Source organism: Mytilus edulis, chromosome 9 (assembly GCF_963676685.1).
Source record: "Mytilus edulis chromosome 9, xbMytEdul2.2, whole genome shotgun sequence".
Lineage (NCBI taxonomy): Eukaryota > Metazoa > Mollusca > Bivalvia > Mytilida > Mytilidae > Mytilus > Mytilus edulis.
The window spans coordinates 82,649,487-82,668,560 of record NC_092352.1 but is presented as its reverse complement, the minus strand read 5'-3'; the positions used below and the strand labels follow the sequence as shown (position 1 = coordinate 82,668,560).

Genomic DNA, 19,074 nt, shown 5'->3' with positions numbered 1-19,074 from the left:
TAATTAAAAAAACATCACGACCTTGTGCAATGCCAAGATACAGGTACGTGTATCGAGTGATTGTAGATCCATGAAATGTGTTTATTTGTATAACAGTAATATTTAGTTAAATGCACTTTTTCTTTTGTATTTAATTATCAGTGCTTGTGATTTCTGCAGGATACACGAGTGGATCTTCTTACGCAAAACCAGGCGCGGCAGCTAACCATCTTTGCTTACCAAAAAAGCCACAATGGGGAGTTTACGACGAGAAAGTAAATACAAATCCTTTTATCGGGGCAGCCGTTTTTAACATCTATGATATAGACATAAAAAACTCACTTTTTGACAAAAGCAAATACGACAGGTACAGTTTTCCATGTGCTGTCTGTCATACCAAAACTGGGTCTTCAACACTTATGATACCTGGCCGTAAAGATTGTATTGGGGATTGGAAAAAAGAATATACAGGGTATCTAATGGCTGGCTGGCCTGACCATACGGCTGCAACAGAGTATTTATGTATCGATGCCGAATCTGAGAGATCGAAGAAAGCTTCCAGCTGGACCAACAAACCTATTATATTCACTGTTGCCGCCAAATGTAATGGAGTGCTTCCATGTCCTCCCTATGTTGATGGCCGGGAAATGACCTGTGTGGTATGCTCAAAATAAAAATATATGACTTTTCAAAATAAATGATATATATCCTCATTTGTTTCCATAGTTTGTGATTAAAAGTAAAAAGGGATATCAAAATGAGATATTATGTGAACAAAACAAAGATTTTCGTTACCGTGTAAGATCAAAATCGTTCACGCCCGCTTGGTTAGTACCTATATCCGCTGTACGATGATACACGGTGTTAGCGGATTGGAACACTAGTCAAGTCTCAGGACGATTTGGAGATGTGGTATATTACACTGTTAAAGACCGTATGTTGCCCTCCAGTCGTCCTATATGGTTTTATTGTGTTGCTATTTGGCTGCTTTCTAATTGACATACGCCCATCATTTCATTGTTCAGACTTTTATTCTTTAAACATGAATAATGCTAAACTCAAATAATTTCGGATTAATGCATTGCCAATTATAAAATAAAAAAAAGTAAAACATTTTTTTCTAGCATGATTTCACACCAAAATTCATAGTTTTATTATACATCACATAGCAAATATTTAATTGTTCCAATCAAGGTCAACAGTTAAACACTTGTAATGTAAGTCAGTATAAGCAACAAGCATGATACATTGTGTATCATAAAAGGTGACATTGATAATAAAAGAAATAGACACATGAAAATAGCATTAATAATAAAAATGCATGATAATTACTCTTGAATGTTTGTTTTCCCTTTATTATTTCTATGTCCAGCAGTGCACTTCGTCTTAACACCAGGAACATTATCATTTAAGACCTATAAGGTCATCTGCTTACCCTTCCGAATCACCTGAGATCACCCCCAGATTTTTATAGGATTTGTGTTGCTCAGTCTTCGTTTTTTATGTTGTGTTTTGTGTACTTTTGTTTGTCTGTTTGTATTTGTGTACTTTTGTTTGTCTGTTTGTATTTTTCTTTGTTAACAATTGCACTGTCAATGATATAAGAAGATGTGGTATGAGTTCCAATGAGACAACTCTCCATCTAAGTCACAATAAGTTAAAAGTAAACCTTTATAGGTCAAATTACAGCTTTTAATATGGAGCTTTGGTTCACACCGAACAATGTGTTTCGACTTAAGAGTTTAAAATTCCCTTTGATATCTTCCGCATCTCTTTTACTAAGTCAGGAATATGACAGTTGTTATCCATTGGTTTGATGTGTTTTAGCATTTGATTTTGTCACCTGCTTATGAACTTTCCGTTTAAATTTTGTTGTTGCTTGAAGAATAGAAAGTTAAAAAAAATGTGTTGGTTTGTCAATCAAGACAAAACAGAGATGTTTATAAAGTAAGGCGATGTGATATGATTGATAATGAAACAACTAAGACTATCGCCGTACTAAACCAACATGACCAAATAATGATTAAAATTCACTTTTTAAAACAGCGCAAGGTTCAATATGTCTGTGAGCGTCAGCATAGGATCTGGACCAACGGTGTTTCTGACTTTTGAATGCAGTTATGATAATCTATATTTTTTATTAGCTCACAAAAAAATATGACTCACGACTTATATATTAAAAAACATATTTTGCAGTTTTTGAAATATCAAATATTTTTAATATGCGGTCATCAGTTTAAAAAAAAAATGTCCATTTACAAATAAATTCCGAAAGCAGTAAAATCAGTAAACCAGTTCAAAAATTCCAGCAAACTGCATATCTCGACCAGCAATCAGAAGTGACTCGGAGCTATTATCATAAAATATAGCTTTAGGCTTTATAAAATGACTTTGTGCAGCGGCTAAGTCCTGCATCTTTTGACCATCCTTAGATAAACATACAAGAGTATTTGTATTCATTCCAACGCATAACACATTTCCGTATTTATCTGCACATACATTTCTGGTATCTTTACCTTTTTCAAAATTTGCCTTCCATAATTCTTGTCCTTTAAGGTTAAAACAGTGAACAATGTCACTGGCAAATTCAGAAATAAGAATCTTATGGCTTTGACAGTGTATAAAAGTTATGGATCCGTAAGGTAGTTCCAAATCCAATTTCTTAACAATAGCACCATGTAAATCGACAAACAGAACATTCCGTGGTCTTGAGCAAACAAGAAGATACTTGTCATAATACGAGATTGCGTTTAAATCAACACCCAATTGCAATGTTCTAATCAGGGAAAAACGTGAGCCCAATCTAAGTATTTTGATATTTGCACCGTTTGGAAAAGAAACTGCAATCATAGAATCATCGACGAGGGTCGTTCCATATGGCTTCCCGAATTCTGCTATCTTTGTAATAAAGTTTCCACCATCACTGAACACTAAAATTCCACCTGAACCCCCAAAATCTGTCAATAAGATCTTTTGGTCAGGGAGGACAATGACACTGGAAATGTTAATATCATCTTCCACAGGAAAGTTGAAACCTACTAGATTCTTCTTTATTTTCACGGAGGTGACATTTTTCGTTGAAACTGTCGTAGAAATTTGTGCACTAGACGGAAAATCTATGATTCCGTCGTGTTCTGGATACGAGTTGGTTCTAACAGCTATATTTCCCAGAAAGGCGGTTTCCGAAAGGACGCTAGATAAGTCGGTATTTAGGGAGAATGAAAATCTTTTAGATTTCATTCCTTCTTCTGATAGAAGCAATTTAATTTCCTCACCTTCTTTCAACGAATCAGTTTCAAGTTTCTTCATAGCCATGTAGATGTGGAAGTCGCTTGCATTTTTCTGCATGTTCTCAAAATCAACCAACGTCTGGCATAGAGCGTCTCGTTTCTGTTGAAGTTTTTCTACCGTGTTATCAATATCAGTTTTGTGCGTTTGATGGATTAAATCAACTTCAGTCAGTATTTCTGTTTCCAAAAAATCGAGTTTGCTCTCAATGTCCACCCGCACATTTTTAAATTCTTTTTTGAAGTTATCTTTGTCAGCGTCAACTTCTTTTAAGTTGACCATTCTGTTTTCAATTAATCCGTCCATATTTTGCAATCTTTCCTTTAGAATACGCACCGTGCTCGACAAAGATGTTGATGATTTAATATTTTGAACAACTTTCTTGAGTAAAGTTACACCTGTGCAGTGTTCATGTTTAGTACTCGCGCAATTCACACAGCAGTGAATTTCATGCGATGGACAGTACAATTCAAACTTTTCATTATGAAGATCGCATTCCGAGTTTAAAGAAAGCATTCCTGTTGGCAGAGATTTGTATAATTTTACCGTTATTATTTCGTGATCTCTCGTAGACTTAATGGCAGAATGGTGGCCATGGCATTCATTGCACAAACCCTCTTCACAAACTGAACACCAAAATTCGGCTTTTTTCGTCCCATGTCGATACTCGCATGGTCCGCATAATATCGACGAATTTGATGCCATGTCAAGTCTATCCTATGAAATATCAGTAAGAAACATCTATTAGATTATTACAATAACCATGATAACATGCAATTCGTATAACTAAAAATAAAAAAAATACATAAACAGTGCCCTCGATTTTAATTTGATTTTTCAGATGACGTCGGCATATTTTAAAAACACAATATGTATAAATATCAAATCAAACAGCAACACATTATTTTCATTTCGAAAGTTTCATTTACAATTTTGCCAAATGATATAAAAAAAGACTATTTCTATTTTTCACAACACAGTTGTTACAGTAAATTTAAATTCTTAACCTTTGATCTTCAAATGATTCTAAGCTATATATATATATATATATATATATATATATATATGGTAATAACGTAGGCATTGCCTGTGATCTGTGTTTTGTGTTGATGTTTTGAACATATACGCTTGTTTGATATTCAGTGATGCACAGCACGTGAAAGATTGAATATAAGTATGGAACGCCATGACTGCCTTATGTTAATGATCAGCATTATATGCAGTGCTCACAACATTATATGCATTGCTCACAACATTATATGCAGTGCTCACAACATTATATGAAGTGCTAACAACATTATATGAAGTGCTCACAACATTATACGCAGTGGTCCAAACATTATATGCAGTGGTCACAACATAATATGAAGTGCTCACAACATTATATGAAGTGCCCACAACAGTATACGTTTTTTGTTGATGAAGGTGATGATCGGTGATGGAGATGATAATGTTTGATGTATGATGAGATTGATGTATGATAAGATGATTTGGTAAACTTCGGTTTTTTTTAGCGGGAGTTACCGAATCCATAATTGGTAATGCCCAGCAAACAAATTTAAACAGTGATTAAAGTCATGTTATCAATTAAGGCAGTATACAATATTTAAAACTGATTGTTCAAAATAAGTGATGGTAGTGGTTCAGATTCGGTAAACTTCGGTAAACCTCAGGTTTTTTTTATCGGAAATTACCGAATACAGTCATAATTGATAGTAACCCGCAAACAAATTGAAACAGTTGTTGAAGTCATCTTATCAAGGCAATTCGATTGAAAACTACATCATAAAAAAATAACGCCTGCTATTGTATGCAATTGGACAGATATAATTTTATTAATTTATTGGAAGTTCATTCTGAGGAAAAGATGAAACTAAGAGGTGAATGAATGAACTAGTCATGTTCATCGTAAGAAATATGCATGGCATAGTTTAAGTTAAATAATGAAAATTTTAGTTAATGAAATATCGAAGGAAAATTCGTATGATATATGCCTCGAGTTCATTGCCTACTGAAGAACTTTAGCAAGGTGCCACTTTATATTCAGTACTCAGTTTTAAAAAGCTTAATTACCTTTTAAATAAAATAGTCAGCTTTCTATAACAACTAAGTGCCATATTACGCTAGCTTATATATATATCATGATAGAGTCATTATTGGCATCGATTTTCAGAATTTGGCATTTTTATACATGAATAAGTAGGCTTTTAACAGATATGGAAAATGCAGTGTAAAGCATTTCATTGTAGGTGTTTAACATAACTTTACATCAATTATTCCATTTTTTACAAGCTTTTTAGCACGCCAAGCAGTTTGTCTTCTAAATATGACCAGCAGTCTTATATAGAGATATAAACTTTCATAAGAAAAATTTACCCTTTCAAGACAGACTTTAACATTTTCATTTATAATTATCATCTTATCATCTCTTATAAAAACTGAGTTTGTGGGGGGGGGGGGGGGGGGGGTGAATAAAACTTTTACTACGTTAGTTCGTCAGTCTGCACGGTTAATATATGAAAAAATTCCACAAGAGACCAAATGACACAGAAATTAACAACTATGGGCCAAAGTACGGCCTTCAACAATGAGCAAAGCCCATACCGCATAGTCAGCTATAGAAGGCCCCGAAATGATAAACGTAAAACATTCCAAACGAAAAAAACTAACGGCCTAATTTATGTACAAACAAACGAACGAAAAACGAACATGTAACACATTAACAAACGACAACCACTGAAATACAGGCTCCTCCTGACTTGGAACAGACACATTTATACAGAATGTGGCGAGTTTATATATGTTAGCGGGATCTCAACCCTCCATCTAACCTGGGACAGTGGCGTATAACAGAACAACATAAGAAAGAACTATGAAAATCAGTTGAAAAAGGCTTAACTCACCAGATGGATACAAATATAAATACATCTAACAAAAAACAGAGTGGACGTGGCCGGGTACTTGTATACATGTATCCCAACAACAAAAAGACACTAAGTACTGATCTGACAGTACTCGCAGTTACTGACAGCTAGTTCAAAGCCAATAACAACTAAACAAAAAATCATGCATCTAAATTTTGCATTTAGGTCAAGATTGAAACAAACTGTGAGTAAAAAGAATGATTTACTATTATTGGATATCATAGTAATGATTGTCCATGAAAAAAGAGTCATCTTGACCTTAATTAATTCTGGTTAAGATACATTAAGATACAAAATATAATCCACTACAAGTCATAGAAGAATGATATCTTTTAGATCGCACTTCTTTGATAACAATTGACCTTGAAAAACGATTCAAATTTGTGTTAAGGTCCAGATGATAGCAACAACTAACACATAAAAGAGGAATGCTATTTGTTACTGAGCACTTCTTTGATTTTATTGAATGTCCACACAAAATTTTTGTTACAGAAGCACACAAAAAAATGACACTCGTTATTAAACTACTAGTATTGTTTTAATGTGAATACTTCTCGTTGTTGTTATTGGCGTTCTAATTCTTCTCACATACAAGCTTGTCTATAGTCTAGGGATTTCTGTTATTTTTGCTAATAATTTTTTTTTTCCATATCCCATGTTAGGATCAATGTAAGAGGTTGACAACTTCATATCTGAATATTTGTTCGTTATCTGGAAAGTTACTTTTGACGATGTATCTCCTGTATATGGATCACTCACGGGGTAAAAATTGGAAAATTGTCGAAACTAATTTGACTTTTATGTATAGCATAGTCCGAATTATATACTTAAAAGGATTTCAGTTCACAAACTAGTTATTTGGCACTAAACATTGCTGTGCCATGCCTTTTTAAAATAAGATTGAAAATCGTAAATGTTTAAGTAAAATTCTATTTCGAAAACATCGCTGACCAACATTAATACAAAAAAAAAAGAACGCAATGAACAGTGTACTTCTGACAGATATTTGGTTCTCCTGGAAAAAATACTGGGTCATAACATATCTTAATTGCAGTCCCGAGTAATCTGAAGATATTTATTTAGAGTTAAATGATCAGAAATGCACAATTATATATGTGTATAAATCTATATGTTTTAATACGACTGCAAAAAAAAATTAAAAAAAATTGTCGTATATTGCTATCACGTCGTCAGCGTCGCCGAAGACAGATGGTTTCCGGATAATAACTTTTGTATAAGTAAATAGAAATCAATTAAATTTTAACACAAGGTTTATAACCACTAAGGAAAGGTTTCGATTGATTTTGGGGGTTATGGTCTCAACTGTTTAGGAATTAGGGGTCAAAAAGGGAGGTCCAAATAAACATTTTTGTAGTTTCCAGTCATTAAGTGTATGAATCTCTCTGAAATTATACCACAAGTTTCCATACCACAAAGGGATGGTTATGATTTACTTGGAGGGGTGGGTGGGGAAGGTGTTATGGCTCAAACCGTTTAGAAATTAGAGGCAAAAACGAGGGAAAAACAAGGGTTTCTTGGTTAATGGCCAATTAAGACAATTTGGAACCAGTGTAAGGAAGGTAATCCAAATATATTGAGGTGATCCAAACATGTTTGATTACCTCCCTTACACTGCTTTAAAATTATGTGTAAAGAATTTTTTTTCTCATAACAGATTTCAGAAATTAAAAAGAAAAAAAGTGGGGATACATTTTTCTGTTCTTCTTCGGTTTGGGGTCAATGTGCAACAGCATAGTGTATTGCACAACATATACAACAAATCAACAAAAAAGGGGGGTATTTTTTTTAATTTTTGGAGGGGAAGGGGCAATTCGCAACAGCGTAGTGCAAAAGCAAAAAATTAAGTATGAATTCAAATTATATAACCAATTTTAAGTTCTTTGACTACAGTTATTCTGTGTCAGAAACCTATTATGTGGCAAATATTTAATTACATTCCAAATTCAGACCTGTATCAAGCGGACAGTGTGTCCGTTTTTGTCCGAACGGTCCAGGTGTCCTCTGAGGTCGTATCCGGTGCGTTCCGCGAAGCAATTTTTCAAACACTTAAAGTATATACATATTAAGTGGTGAATATGGTGAAACTGATCATCAAAATAAGTTTAAAATGCCCTGGTGTTGAATAAATTTGTGGTAAATTGATCATATTTCTGAATTTACTTATTTCAATCAGTTTTAAATATTGTATACTGCCTTAATGATAACATGACTTTAATAACTGTTTTAATTTGTTTGCTGGGCATTACCAATTATGGATTCGGTTATTTCCGCTAAAAAAAAATGAAGTTTACCGAATTATCTCATCATACATCAATCTCATCATACATCAAACATCATCGTCACCATCACCGATCATAACCTTCATCAACAAAAAACGTATAATGTTGTGAGCACTTCATATAATGTCATGAGCACTTCATATAATGTTGTGACCACTGCATATAATGTTTGGACCACTGCGTATAATGTTGTGAGCACTTCATCATGTTCATATCATATAATGTTGTGAGCTCTTCATATAATGTTGTGAGCACTTCATATAATGTTGTGAGCACTGCATATAATGTTGTTAGCACTGCATATACTGTTGTGAGCACTGCATATAATGCTGATCATTAACATATGGCAGTCATGACGTTCCATATATATGTATTAAAGATAAATTATCTATTTACAATGATACATGTATAACATGTATAATTAATGCATTTACTTGACAAAAAGCCTTCTACTACAAAGTACCTCATACATGTTATAACATGTACAAAATATTGCTTTAAAATGATTTTAACTTGTACAAAATTTGAAAATAAAGATATGTTTCTATTATTACAACACATGCCACTAACTTCAATGAGGTTTTAATCTTTTTTTGTTATTGTTCATTTATGTTAGTGTGATACCTTTTGATACAGTTAGTTATTGACCAGATAAACAGTTTTTTATGATTACATAATATCTTAAAGACTTTTTAAATTCATATGTAGTTAATTAAGATTATTCAGTATTCTTACTTGGTATACAAACAGAAGAAGACTTAGAAGCAATATGTGAAGCAAGTTCTGTATCTAATAACACTGACAGTGAAAACCCTTTTTTACCGAGACAGAAAATAGTACAGACACTGAAATCGAAACTGAAAACAATTTCAGAGACGGACATTATTACTGACACAAACATTGAAACTGATGATTAATTGACTGGTCATGATTCAGCAGACACCAATGAACGAACAAATGAGTTAGAAACAGAAACAATGGTAATGAAGTGATGCGAACATGGTTAGTGAGGAAGTATCAGAATGACATCTACTGGTATACTTCCTTGAAGGAGGGTGCTTTCTGGTGGTGATATTCCTGCTGTCAATACCAGTGAGGGTTTATCTGAAATTTGACATCAAGCGTGCACGAAAGGTGACCCTTTCTGACCGGCAGGTACAAACCCATGCCTTGACGAAAAACTCAAAAACTAGATAAACTGTTCTCTCCTAAGGCGATAACGTTTGCATTCACATTCAGTCCATTGATATGGGCCTTGCATATGCAAAAAACATGACAGGCTTGGTGATGAATGTGAATGAACATATGGCGGCTACAAAATTGGAACTGAAGACTTAGTTGGACAAATAAAGGGATACTTGAGTATAAAACCGGTTCAATTTCTTGCAAATGCAACTTTAAATGTGTCTGAAGTCCCAATGAGTGATATGAGTGTTAGAGAGATGGTCCGTAAGATATCTTAAGTGGGGGGGGGGGGGGGGGGCAAAGATTTGTGCATTGTTAGTGTAAAAAACACAGTTGTAGGTCCGGTAGGTGTAATTGTAGAAGAGTGAAAGTTTTATGCAACTCAAAGGTGTCACATATCCCTGTCTTGTAGCAAAAAGTAATAAAAAACTTGTTTCTAAAATGTATGAAAATGAAGTATTTTATGCATGCTGTAAATAATGCACATTCTTTTGCATGTGATTATTGTTCTTTATATTTGATAAATTTCAATCTTGAATGTATATTCCGTTTTATTATCATTTTTAAATTTTGTACAGGTTAAACCCGTTTTTAAGCAATATTTTGTACATGTTATAACTTGTATTTTGGTATTGTACAAATTATAAAATGTACAATATTTTTGTACATGTTATAACCTGTACAAAATTGCAACTTGTACACGACATATATATATATATATATATATATAAATTGGCAGATAATAAATTCTCGAAAAATACGAATGCATCTCTAGACTGTCTTTTATTTGAATGAATTTTAAAACAAATGATCACTATCCTACGCTAGAAATGATATGTTGTTTTATTTTGTTCTTCGTCTCTCTGACATATTTGAATATGGTATAAACTCCCTCCTCTAATGTTTACAAAATGTTATATTCAGTACAATAAGTAATTATGTAATATTCAAGCTGAATTTCATATTTTCATCTGGTGAGTTTGAACTTTCTTCAGCTAACTCAACCTTTTCTATTATGTTGAAAACGATGTGTGAACAAAACAAACAGATATACAAGGTAAAACAAGGTAAAACAATATGACTTGTAAAAATAAATAAATAGGAAGATAGTCTGTTTTATAGATATTGTGTGGATTTTCTTGCAAATAATCTGGCTTACAGCATGTAACTGTTGATATTAAAATTTTATTTTCAGTTTTCTTGTTTCAGTGTCGATATTCTGAGCTATAATAACAGGTTTAAATCTACCATTTCTTGTAAGAAAATGCCTGTAACAAGTCAAGAATATGCCAGTTGTTATCCATTCTTTTGTCGTGTTTAGCATTATTTGTTTTTGCCATTTGATGGACAATCTGTTTAGATTTTTCCTTTGAGTTCGGTATTTTTGTTATTTTACGTTTTGCCATTTAAGGACGTCAATTTCGAAACAACAATGACGGGTGTTTAAAAATTCAAATTTTCATAAAATGTACACCTGGACCAGTAAAAGTAATATATATTAAACATAATATAAACTTTATTTAACCACACACAAAAAATGTCATAAGTTAATAGATAGATGAAATAAGATAACAAAACTTGAAAATCCTATATAAAATGTATGTCATTTATAAATATATTATATTAATCGCTGTTTATTGAAAAATATTAGCGCATGTCATTGAGCATTAAAAACATATAACCAATTCTTGACCATGTCCTACAAATACATGCATGGGACTTTGTGTACACAAACCAATAACACTGTAACCATATAAATTATATATATATGTAAATAACATTTGACAAACAAGTGACAATCGTGGGACTCCATACATTTTCGTTGACATTGGACTGGTGCACATTTTATTTTACGATCATTTACTTTTATATCGTTAAAAGAAAGCTACACGAATAGGATTTTTTTTAATCTCGTAGTAAACTTAATGTTGATTCAGTTTTTAAAATGTGTTGTACACGAATAATCAAGTAGTATACAACTTACTTTTTACTTTCATTTTGAAAACTGATCTGTTCTGTATATTATCGTTATTTGTTTGTTGGTATGAAGTATAGTTATGGTAGACGATGAGAGACAAATTGATTATAATAGGCTAATTGCCGATAGACCATGTTTGAATTGAATTGCAAAAAAAAATACAATAAAAAAAACCCACGCTAAAACAACTAGTCAAGCTCTGAAGGACTCTGAAGATCTGTTGAATCGAATAAATAACAAATACAATATACATTCAAAAATAATACATGTATACTATCACGGGTAGTAAAGGTTTTCATATCGAGGAGCGTTTAGTACAGTGATTTTGTCATAATTTGGCTAAGTTGGTCATGGATAAGTTATGTCACTTCCCAAAACGATTGTCTCAGTTCTTTACAAATGAGAAAATAAAAAAGCAAATTAAATGTTTGAATCTATATCGTAAGTCAAACTAACCAGGCTGAAGCTAGCGAACAATAAGGATAAATATATCGAGAAAGCAAAAAACAGAATAAGACAACAACGGCCGTTAAATAAAAAAATATTCAAAAAGGCAGAAAATCCGTCCAAATAAAGCAATTTTAACTCAATTTTGAAATGGTTTTTATCCCATCCATTGATAAAACAAGTCACATCTCTTTTAAGGCTAATATTCAGTACAACGATAACTCTGCATTATAAAAATAATGAGGGGTGTCACGGGGTATCGCTTTAAAGGTCTTGTAGAGGAGAAACAGGCGCTTCTTTTGCGCAAGGTATCGAAGGGCGCTATATGTTAAAAAATCTGAAACTAGAGCTCAAAATTTGAAAAAAATGGCAAAAAACAGGGGGTCGGCCTATTCCAGGGCTTCTAGAGAAAAATAATGAGGGGTGTCTCATGTGGACTATATAGGTTTTGTAGAGGAGAAACAGGCGCTTCTTTTGCGCAAGGTATCGAAGGGCGCTATGTTAAAAAATCTGAAACTAGAGCTCAAAATTTGAAAAAAATGGCCAAAAAACAGGGGGTCGGCCTACTCCAGGGCTTCTAGAGAAAAATAATGAGGGGTGTCTCGGGGTATGACTATATAGGTCTTGTAGAGGAGAAACAGGCGCTTCTTTTGCGCAAGGTATCGAGGGGCGCTATGTTAAAAATTCTGAAACTAGAGCTCATATTTTGAAAAAATGGTAAAAAACAGGGGGGTCGGCCTATTCCAGGGCTTCTAGAGAAAAATAATGATGGGTGTCACGGGATATGACTATATATGACTATATAGGTCTTGTAGAGGGGAAACAGGCGCTTCTTTTGTGCAAGGTATCGAAGGGCGCTATGTTAAAAAATCTGAAAATAGAGCTCAAAATTAGAAAAAAATGGCAAAAAAACAGGGGGGGTCGGCTTATTCCAGGGCTTCTAGAGAAAAATAATGAGGGGTGTCACGGGGTATGGCTTTATAGGTCTTGTGGAGGAGAAATAGATGCATCTTTTGCTCAAGATGTTAAGTATTGCTTTCTTCCACAACTTAAAACTAGGGCTAAAAATTTGAAACTTTTATACTTTTAATGTTCAAATATAAAACGAAAGGCGTTTTTCCCCAGCATGAGTGTTTTGGGATCTTTACCAGAATCATTTCGTAACTCCTTCTACTTTTTAATGGGTTGATTGAACTAAGTGTCGATTTTTTCATTCCCGACACGATGGAAAAAACGTTGCTATTTTCAAGAGATTTATTGTCGACGATTGGTTATAATATTTCATTATAATACATTAATTCACCTTTAACAAGACGTTCAGTGCTATTTGCAGGAGTAGATAGATAGTTTGACGAAGAGATGTTCCGAACTATCTTACTATAAACACCACGACCAGAGGAGTATATGGAACGCCACAGCTATCTTATGTGGAACTCTGATATTACTTTATGTTGTTTTATTATTACTTATTAATATTTTGTCTTTACTTAATATGGTTTTGACATTACGTAATGATGTTTTAATATAACTCAATATGGAATAGTCATTACTGAAAATGGTTTTGTCATTACTCGATGTGGTTTCCCCATTATTTAATATGGTTGTGTCATTAGTCAATGTGGTTTTAACTTTACTTGATGTGTATGTGACATATATAACAATGTAGTTGTTTCATTACATTATGTGGTTTTATTATTTCGGAATGATGATTTGTCTATACACCTTATCGCTATTTGTCCGCCATTGCTGGAAATCACACAGGTTCCCGTAAAATTTTGACGTCATAAAACAAAATATCTGACGCCACAATGGAAAAGTGATTGTTGTTGACGTCAAAAGTTCAAGCGGCCGGGTCAGCCGGGATTAGCGATAAGGTGTATTCTTTATATGGTACACTGGTGCTTTAGATTTAGAAAACACCATGGGATACACAAGTGTAGTCTGTATTATCCAAAAACCTAAAATTTCATTGTGAACATTAAGATTCTATGCAGCGAATTCTGCCATTTACTGGGAATCTATTTAAGATGCTCAAAGTTCAAATACAAGTCACTTTTCTCAACTGCAAACAAGTTAACATCATCAGTCAAATATGTACCACCACTGTCACCGACACAAACCTGAAAAATAAATACAAAAGAGCAGTATCTCGTCCAAAAATTGGAGTGGAAGGGCGGGTTTTCAATTTTTCCGCTTACAGAATTTAAACAGCTTGCTTGCTGCGATGAAATTCTAAAAAGAACTAAAATTACGTCACAGAATATAACGTCATTCAGTTAGGTAAATCTAAAACATGAAACACAATCCGTCAGTGGTCCCAGTGATAACTGAATTTAAGTCTATTTACTTAAATTCCATTAACATTACGTAATGATGTTTCAAAATTTGACGATTTTACCCTTCTTGATGTGTTTGTTTCATTATCTGATGTGGTCTTGTCATTCTTTGATGTGGTTATCCCATTACTTGATGAGGTAGAACCACGTGACCAATTCGTAAAAACCTGTTCTATTTTTAGATTGATTTCCATGTTATATGTGCCTTTAATGCGTTTGGCCATCCATCTAATTAGTGTTTAAATTAAAGTTCGGGTTACTGTTTGAGTTAAACTTTGAGTTGGTTTTCGAATTCAAGTCATGCTTGTAATTAAAGTTCTAGTTAGCATTGAATTACGAGTTGGACTTCGAGTTTGAGTCACATTTAAAGGCAGAGTTCTAGTTACAACTTTGAATTTGAGTCACTTCTTGGGGTAGAGTTTGAGTAAGATTCGTATTTAAGTCTCATTTTGATAAAACAGTTTCAATTGGCTGACTAAATAGATCGGTATGACTGGGTAATTTAGATCCATCGGGGTGATCTTGGGTTTCCCAGAAAGGTAAGGAGATTCTGCTCAACGTGAGGCACCCGTCGTGTTATTCGCGAAAATACTAACCGAGTGATATGGAGAATTCAATAGATTAAAAGTAAAAGATTGATATTCGTATATGGGTCATTTAAAAAAAATGTCTAATTTTGAAATTGAAAAATTTATTAAAAGTTACTTATTCAAGCAACCCTCTACATAAGCCAATCAAAACAGACAGTACTTTAAGAACAACATATTAAAAGATGCAATCTTAACGATGTCATACAAAAATATCTTGAAACATTTTTTGATCGGTGGTACAATATTTTGTCTATCCTGTTACCATTTTCAAAGGAAATTTTTGGTTATTAAGAAAAGGTTTAGATAAAAAGTAAAGCTAGTTTTACATAGCCAATTAGATGGTTTTCAAGGGAATAAACTTCTATATATAATCACTCTGTAAAATAATAGATTATTTGCCAATTTTCCAGGTTGTACTGAAAAATGCCTCTAAAAATTGTTTTTCAAAGGTTGTAAAAATTACCACCAGTAATTCAAGTCTAAGATAGCAATTTATATTGTTCGGCATTTTTTCACCCTTTCAAATAAACCCAAAATCAAGTATATCCCTCATAAGTTAGTTTACTTTTCTCTTTATTTCATTGGTAACAGGAACATACGTTTCTGATATATCACTATATAAAAGTCTATCCTCTTACCTTTTTGTCTATCCTGTTACCGATATCAGTATTGCACCTGCAAATGCTTAATTGGGAAGATTAAGACGTTATAACATTAAGATGAGTTCAAACAACGAAATATTTCATTCGTTTTGCACCTATATGTAACGATAAAAAAATTAACGACGTTTTTGTCTACAATTGTCTATCCTGTTACTGTAACCATAGCAACCATAGTAACAGGATAGACATAACCATAACAGGATAGACAAATTTCTTCGTTTTTGATTGCTGTTGTGAAATAACTACTCCCTTTGGTGAAGTGATTATGGTTTTCTATTGTGAATTTGGTTTCCAACACGTTATTTCACATTTTACAAGCATACTGTTGGTGTAATTAATCAAAATTGTTGGTAACAGCATAGACATGAAAAAAAGTACACTCTATTTTTTCCACTAAATGTCTTGAAATTTCTTTTCTCTACACTGTCGTTCAAGAAACGAGGCGTTTTACATGTAAAGATTACTTTGCACTTTTGAGATCAATACTGACTGATTTCATATTCATAGGGAGAATAATTTAATGGCTGATTTAAGTAGCGGTAACAGGAAAGACAAGAACCTCCCGTACGCTGATTGAATTTAGTTTGTAGATAATATGTTACCTACAATGATAAAGAAGCTACGATTTTTCGTTAGAGTAATGATTAACGTTCTTTAAAAGTCCCCTTAGCAGATATCAAGGCGATCAGAAAATCGGAAAAAAATCATTTGAAATGTGTTTTTCTGACACTGTACGCACACAAATACCCCAAAATCGGTCTTAAATGCAGTTTAATCTAATCAAAATAGATGTAACGTGTGTTTATTATAAATGTTCTGAATCACAAATCCGACAAGCTTTCATTTAAACCATATCATTACAACTAAAATTTCCATTAGAAATAAAAAATTAGCATGCCTGGGTGTACTGAAAATTCGACATTTTTTGAAAATGACCCATACATGCCATATATGTTCAAATGATCATTAACCCTTAAAAAATCGGAGAATTGTTATTTTATAGTATTAATGCTTTGTTGCTTAGCCGAGCCCCCATCCCCCGATTTCCTGTGACTTAAGTGTGAGTTAATTTGAAGTGTCACTCAAACTGTACCTCAGGAAGTGACTCAAATTCAAAGTTGTAACTAGTACTCTGCCTTTAAATTTTTCTCAAACCCGAAGTCCAACTCGAAACTCAATGCTAACTAGAACTTTTATTCTAAGCATGACTTGAATTCGAAAACTAACTCAAAGTTTAACTCAAAGTGTAACTCAAACAGTAACCCAAACTTTAATTTGAACACTAATTAGATGGATGGCCACACGCATTCAAGGCACATACAACATGAAAATCTATCTAAAAATAGATCAGGTTTTTCCGAATTGGTCACGTGGTTTTACCTCATCAAGTAATGGGATAACCACATCAAAGAATGACAGGACCACATCAAAGAATGACAAGACCACATCAAATAATGAACCAAACACATCAAGAAGGGTAAAATCGTCAAACTTTGAAACATCATTACATAATGTTAAAACCATATCAAGAATAGACAAATCATCATTACGAAATAACAAAACCACATCATGTTATGAAACAACTACTGTACATTACGTTATGTCGCATACACATCAAGTAACGTTAAAACCACATTGACTAATGACACAACCATATTAAATAATGGTGAAACCACATCGAGTAAAGACAAAACCATATTCAGTAATGACAAAACTATATCAGGTCAATACGAAACAATATCGTGTAATATCGAATTATCATTAAGTAATGACTATTCCATATTGAGTTATATTAAATAAACTCATCATAGATACCAGGACCAAATTTTGTAAATACGCCAGACGCGCGTTTCGTCTAAAAAAGACTCATCAGTGACGCTCGAATCCAAAAAAGTTAAAAATGCCAAATAAAGTACGAAGTTTAAGAGCATTGAAGACCAAAATTCCTAAATTTTTTGCCAAATACAGCTAAGGTAATCTATGCCTGAGGTAGAAAAGACTTAGTATTTAAAAATTACAAATTTTTGTAAACAGCTAATTTATAAATATAACCATATCAATGATAATTTATGTCAGCATCAACGTGCTGACTTCTGGTCTGGTGATACCCTCGGGGAAATAAATCTCCACCAGCAGTGGCATCGACCCAGTGGTAGTAAATAAACTTATCATAGATACCAGGACCAAATTTTGTAAATACGCCAGACGCGCGTTTCGTCTAAAAAAAAAGACTCATCAGTGACGCTCGAATCCAAAAAAGTTAAAAATGCCAAATAAAGAACGAAGTTGAAGAGCATTGAGGACCAAAATTCCTAAAAGTTTTGCCAAATACAGTTAAGGTAATTTATGCCTGAGGAAGAAAAGCCTTAGTATTTAAAAAATTACAATTTTTTTTAAAACATCATTACGTTATGTCAAAACCATATTAAGTAAAGACAAAATAGCATTAAGTAATAATAAAACAACATAAAGTAATATCAGAGTTCCACATAAGACAGCTGTGGCGTTCCATAGGAGTAGATTATTTAACAGCGTCGACTTTCGGCAGTCTGAAGTGTATTAAAGTAGAATACAAAGACAAACAACCACTTCCAATTTACGACTAGCAAGGGGCGAAGACGGAGGGATGGATCGAGAATATTCCACTTCGTGAGTACCAACAGTGGATGTTTCGTGAACAAACTTAATAATAACGCCCCGATCGTTTGTGGCACGGGCCCTGGTACTAAGCCGAAAAATGATTACATACGGTAAGAACCCAAAACAACCTTGGCCCATGAGTCGCTCAAGCTGTGTATCTTCATGATCTCTTTTGTTTGTACACCTCTTTGGTCAAACGGAAGGTGAGTATTCCTTTTCCAATGTACCTAGCTTCTTAATTAGTGATTCGATCCTTGTCACCCATGTCGAACTGAGCCGTATAAATGATATGTCGATGCTCAACATAAGAAAATAACAACTCTCAACTATGTGAGGGACGGGAACATGCATTGTTAAATATGCACTATTAATAATCCAAGATTCAGAAAGAAGATGGAACCCGGCATCGTTTGACACCTCATCTTCACCAAAGTACAAATTGGTCTTGGCGTCTCAATAGAAAAGTTTGTTGGACACATACATTAGCTTAAGAGTTACTCAAAACATTTCGACGTAAATTAGAGAAACCATGCGAGATCGCTGTTCGTTTAGCTGAAGCTTGGACTACTGTTCTTTCTCAACAGGACAAAGAATTCACGTTTATTCTTAACATCATCACTGTTTTCTCCAAATACGACTACTTAGTGCTGCCCAAGACCAAAATGATGTGACGATCAAAGTATTTAATAAGCGTTTCCATAATACTATAAACAGCGTTTCCATAATACTATAAACAGAAAAGATT

General features: G+C 33.5%; 2 protein-coding genes across 2 annotated transcripts in view; one reads left to right on the top strand and one right to left on the bottom strand.

Moving 5' to 3' along the window:
* LOC139490467 (uncharacterized) overlaps positions 1-655 on the top strand; it is a 34,727-nt gene extending 34,072 nt beyond the window's left edge. Inside the window, exon 3 of the mRNA XM_071277245.1 lies at positions 160-655. Coding sequence (XP_071133346.1) covers positions 160-653 — 494 coding nt within the window. The 3' untranslated portion in view covers positions 654-655. The remainder of the gene's footprint in view (positions 1-159) is intronic.
* A 1,607-nt stretch (positions 656-2,262) lies between these two features.
* Positions 2,263-3,573, bottom strand: LOC139490225 (uncharacterized). The gene has a single exon (XM_071277074.1). The coding sequence runs from the start codon at positions 3,571-3,573 to the stop codon at positions 2,263-2,265; it is 1,311 nt and encodes a 436-aa protein (XP_071133175.1).
* Between the last annotated feature and the right edge of the window lie 15,501 nt (positions 3,574-19,074).

Coding starts and splice junctions, on each gene's coding strand:
- LOC139490225 (XM_071277074.1), bottom strand. CDS start 3,573: ATGGACGGATTAATTGAAAACAGAATGGTCAACTTAAAAGAAGTTGAC.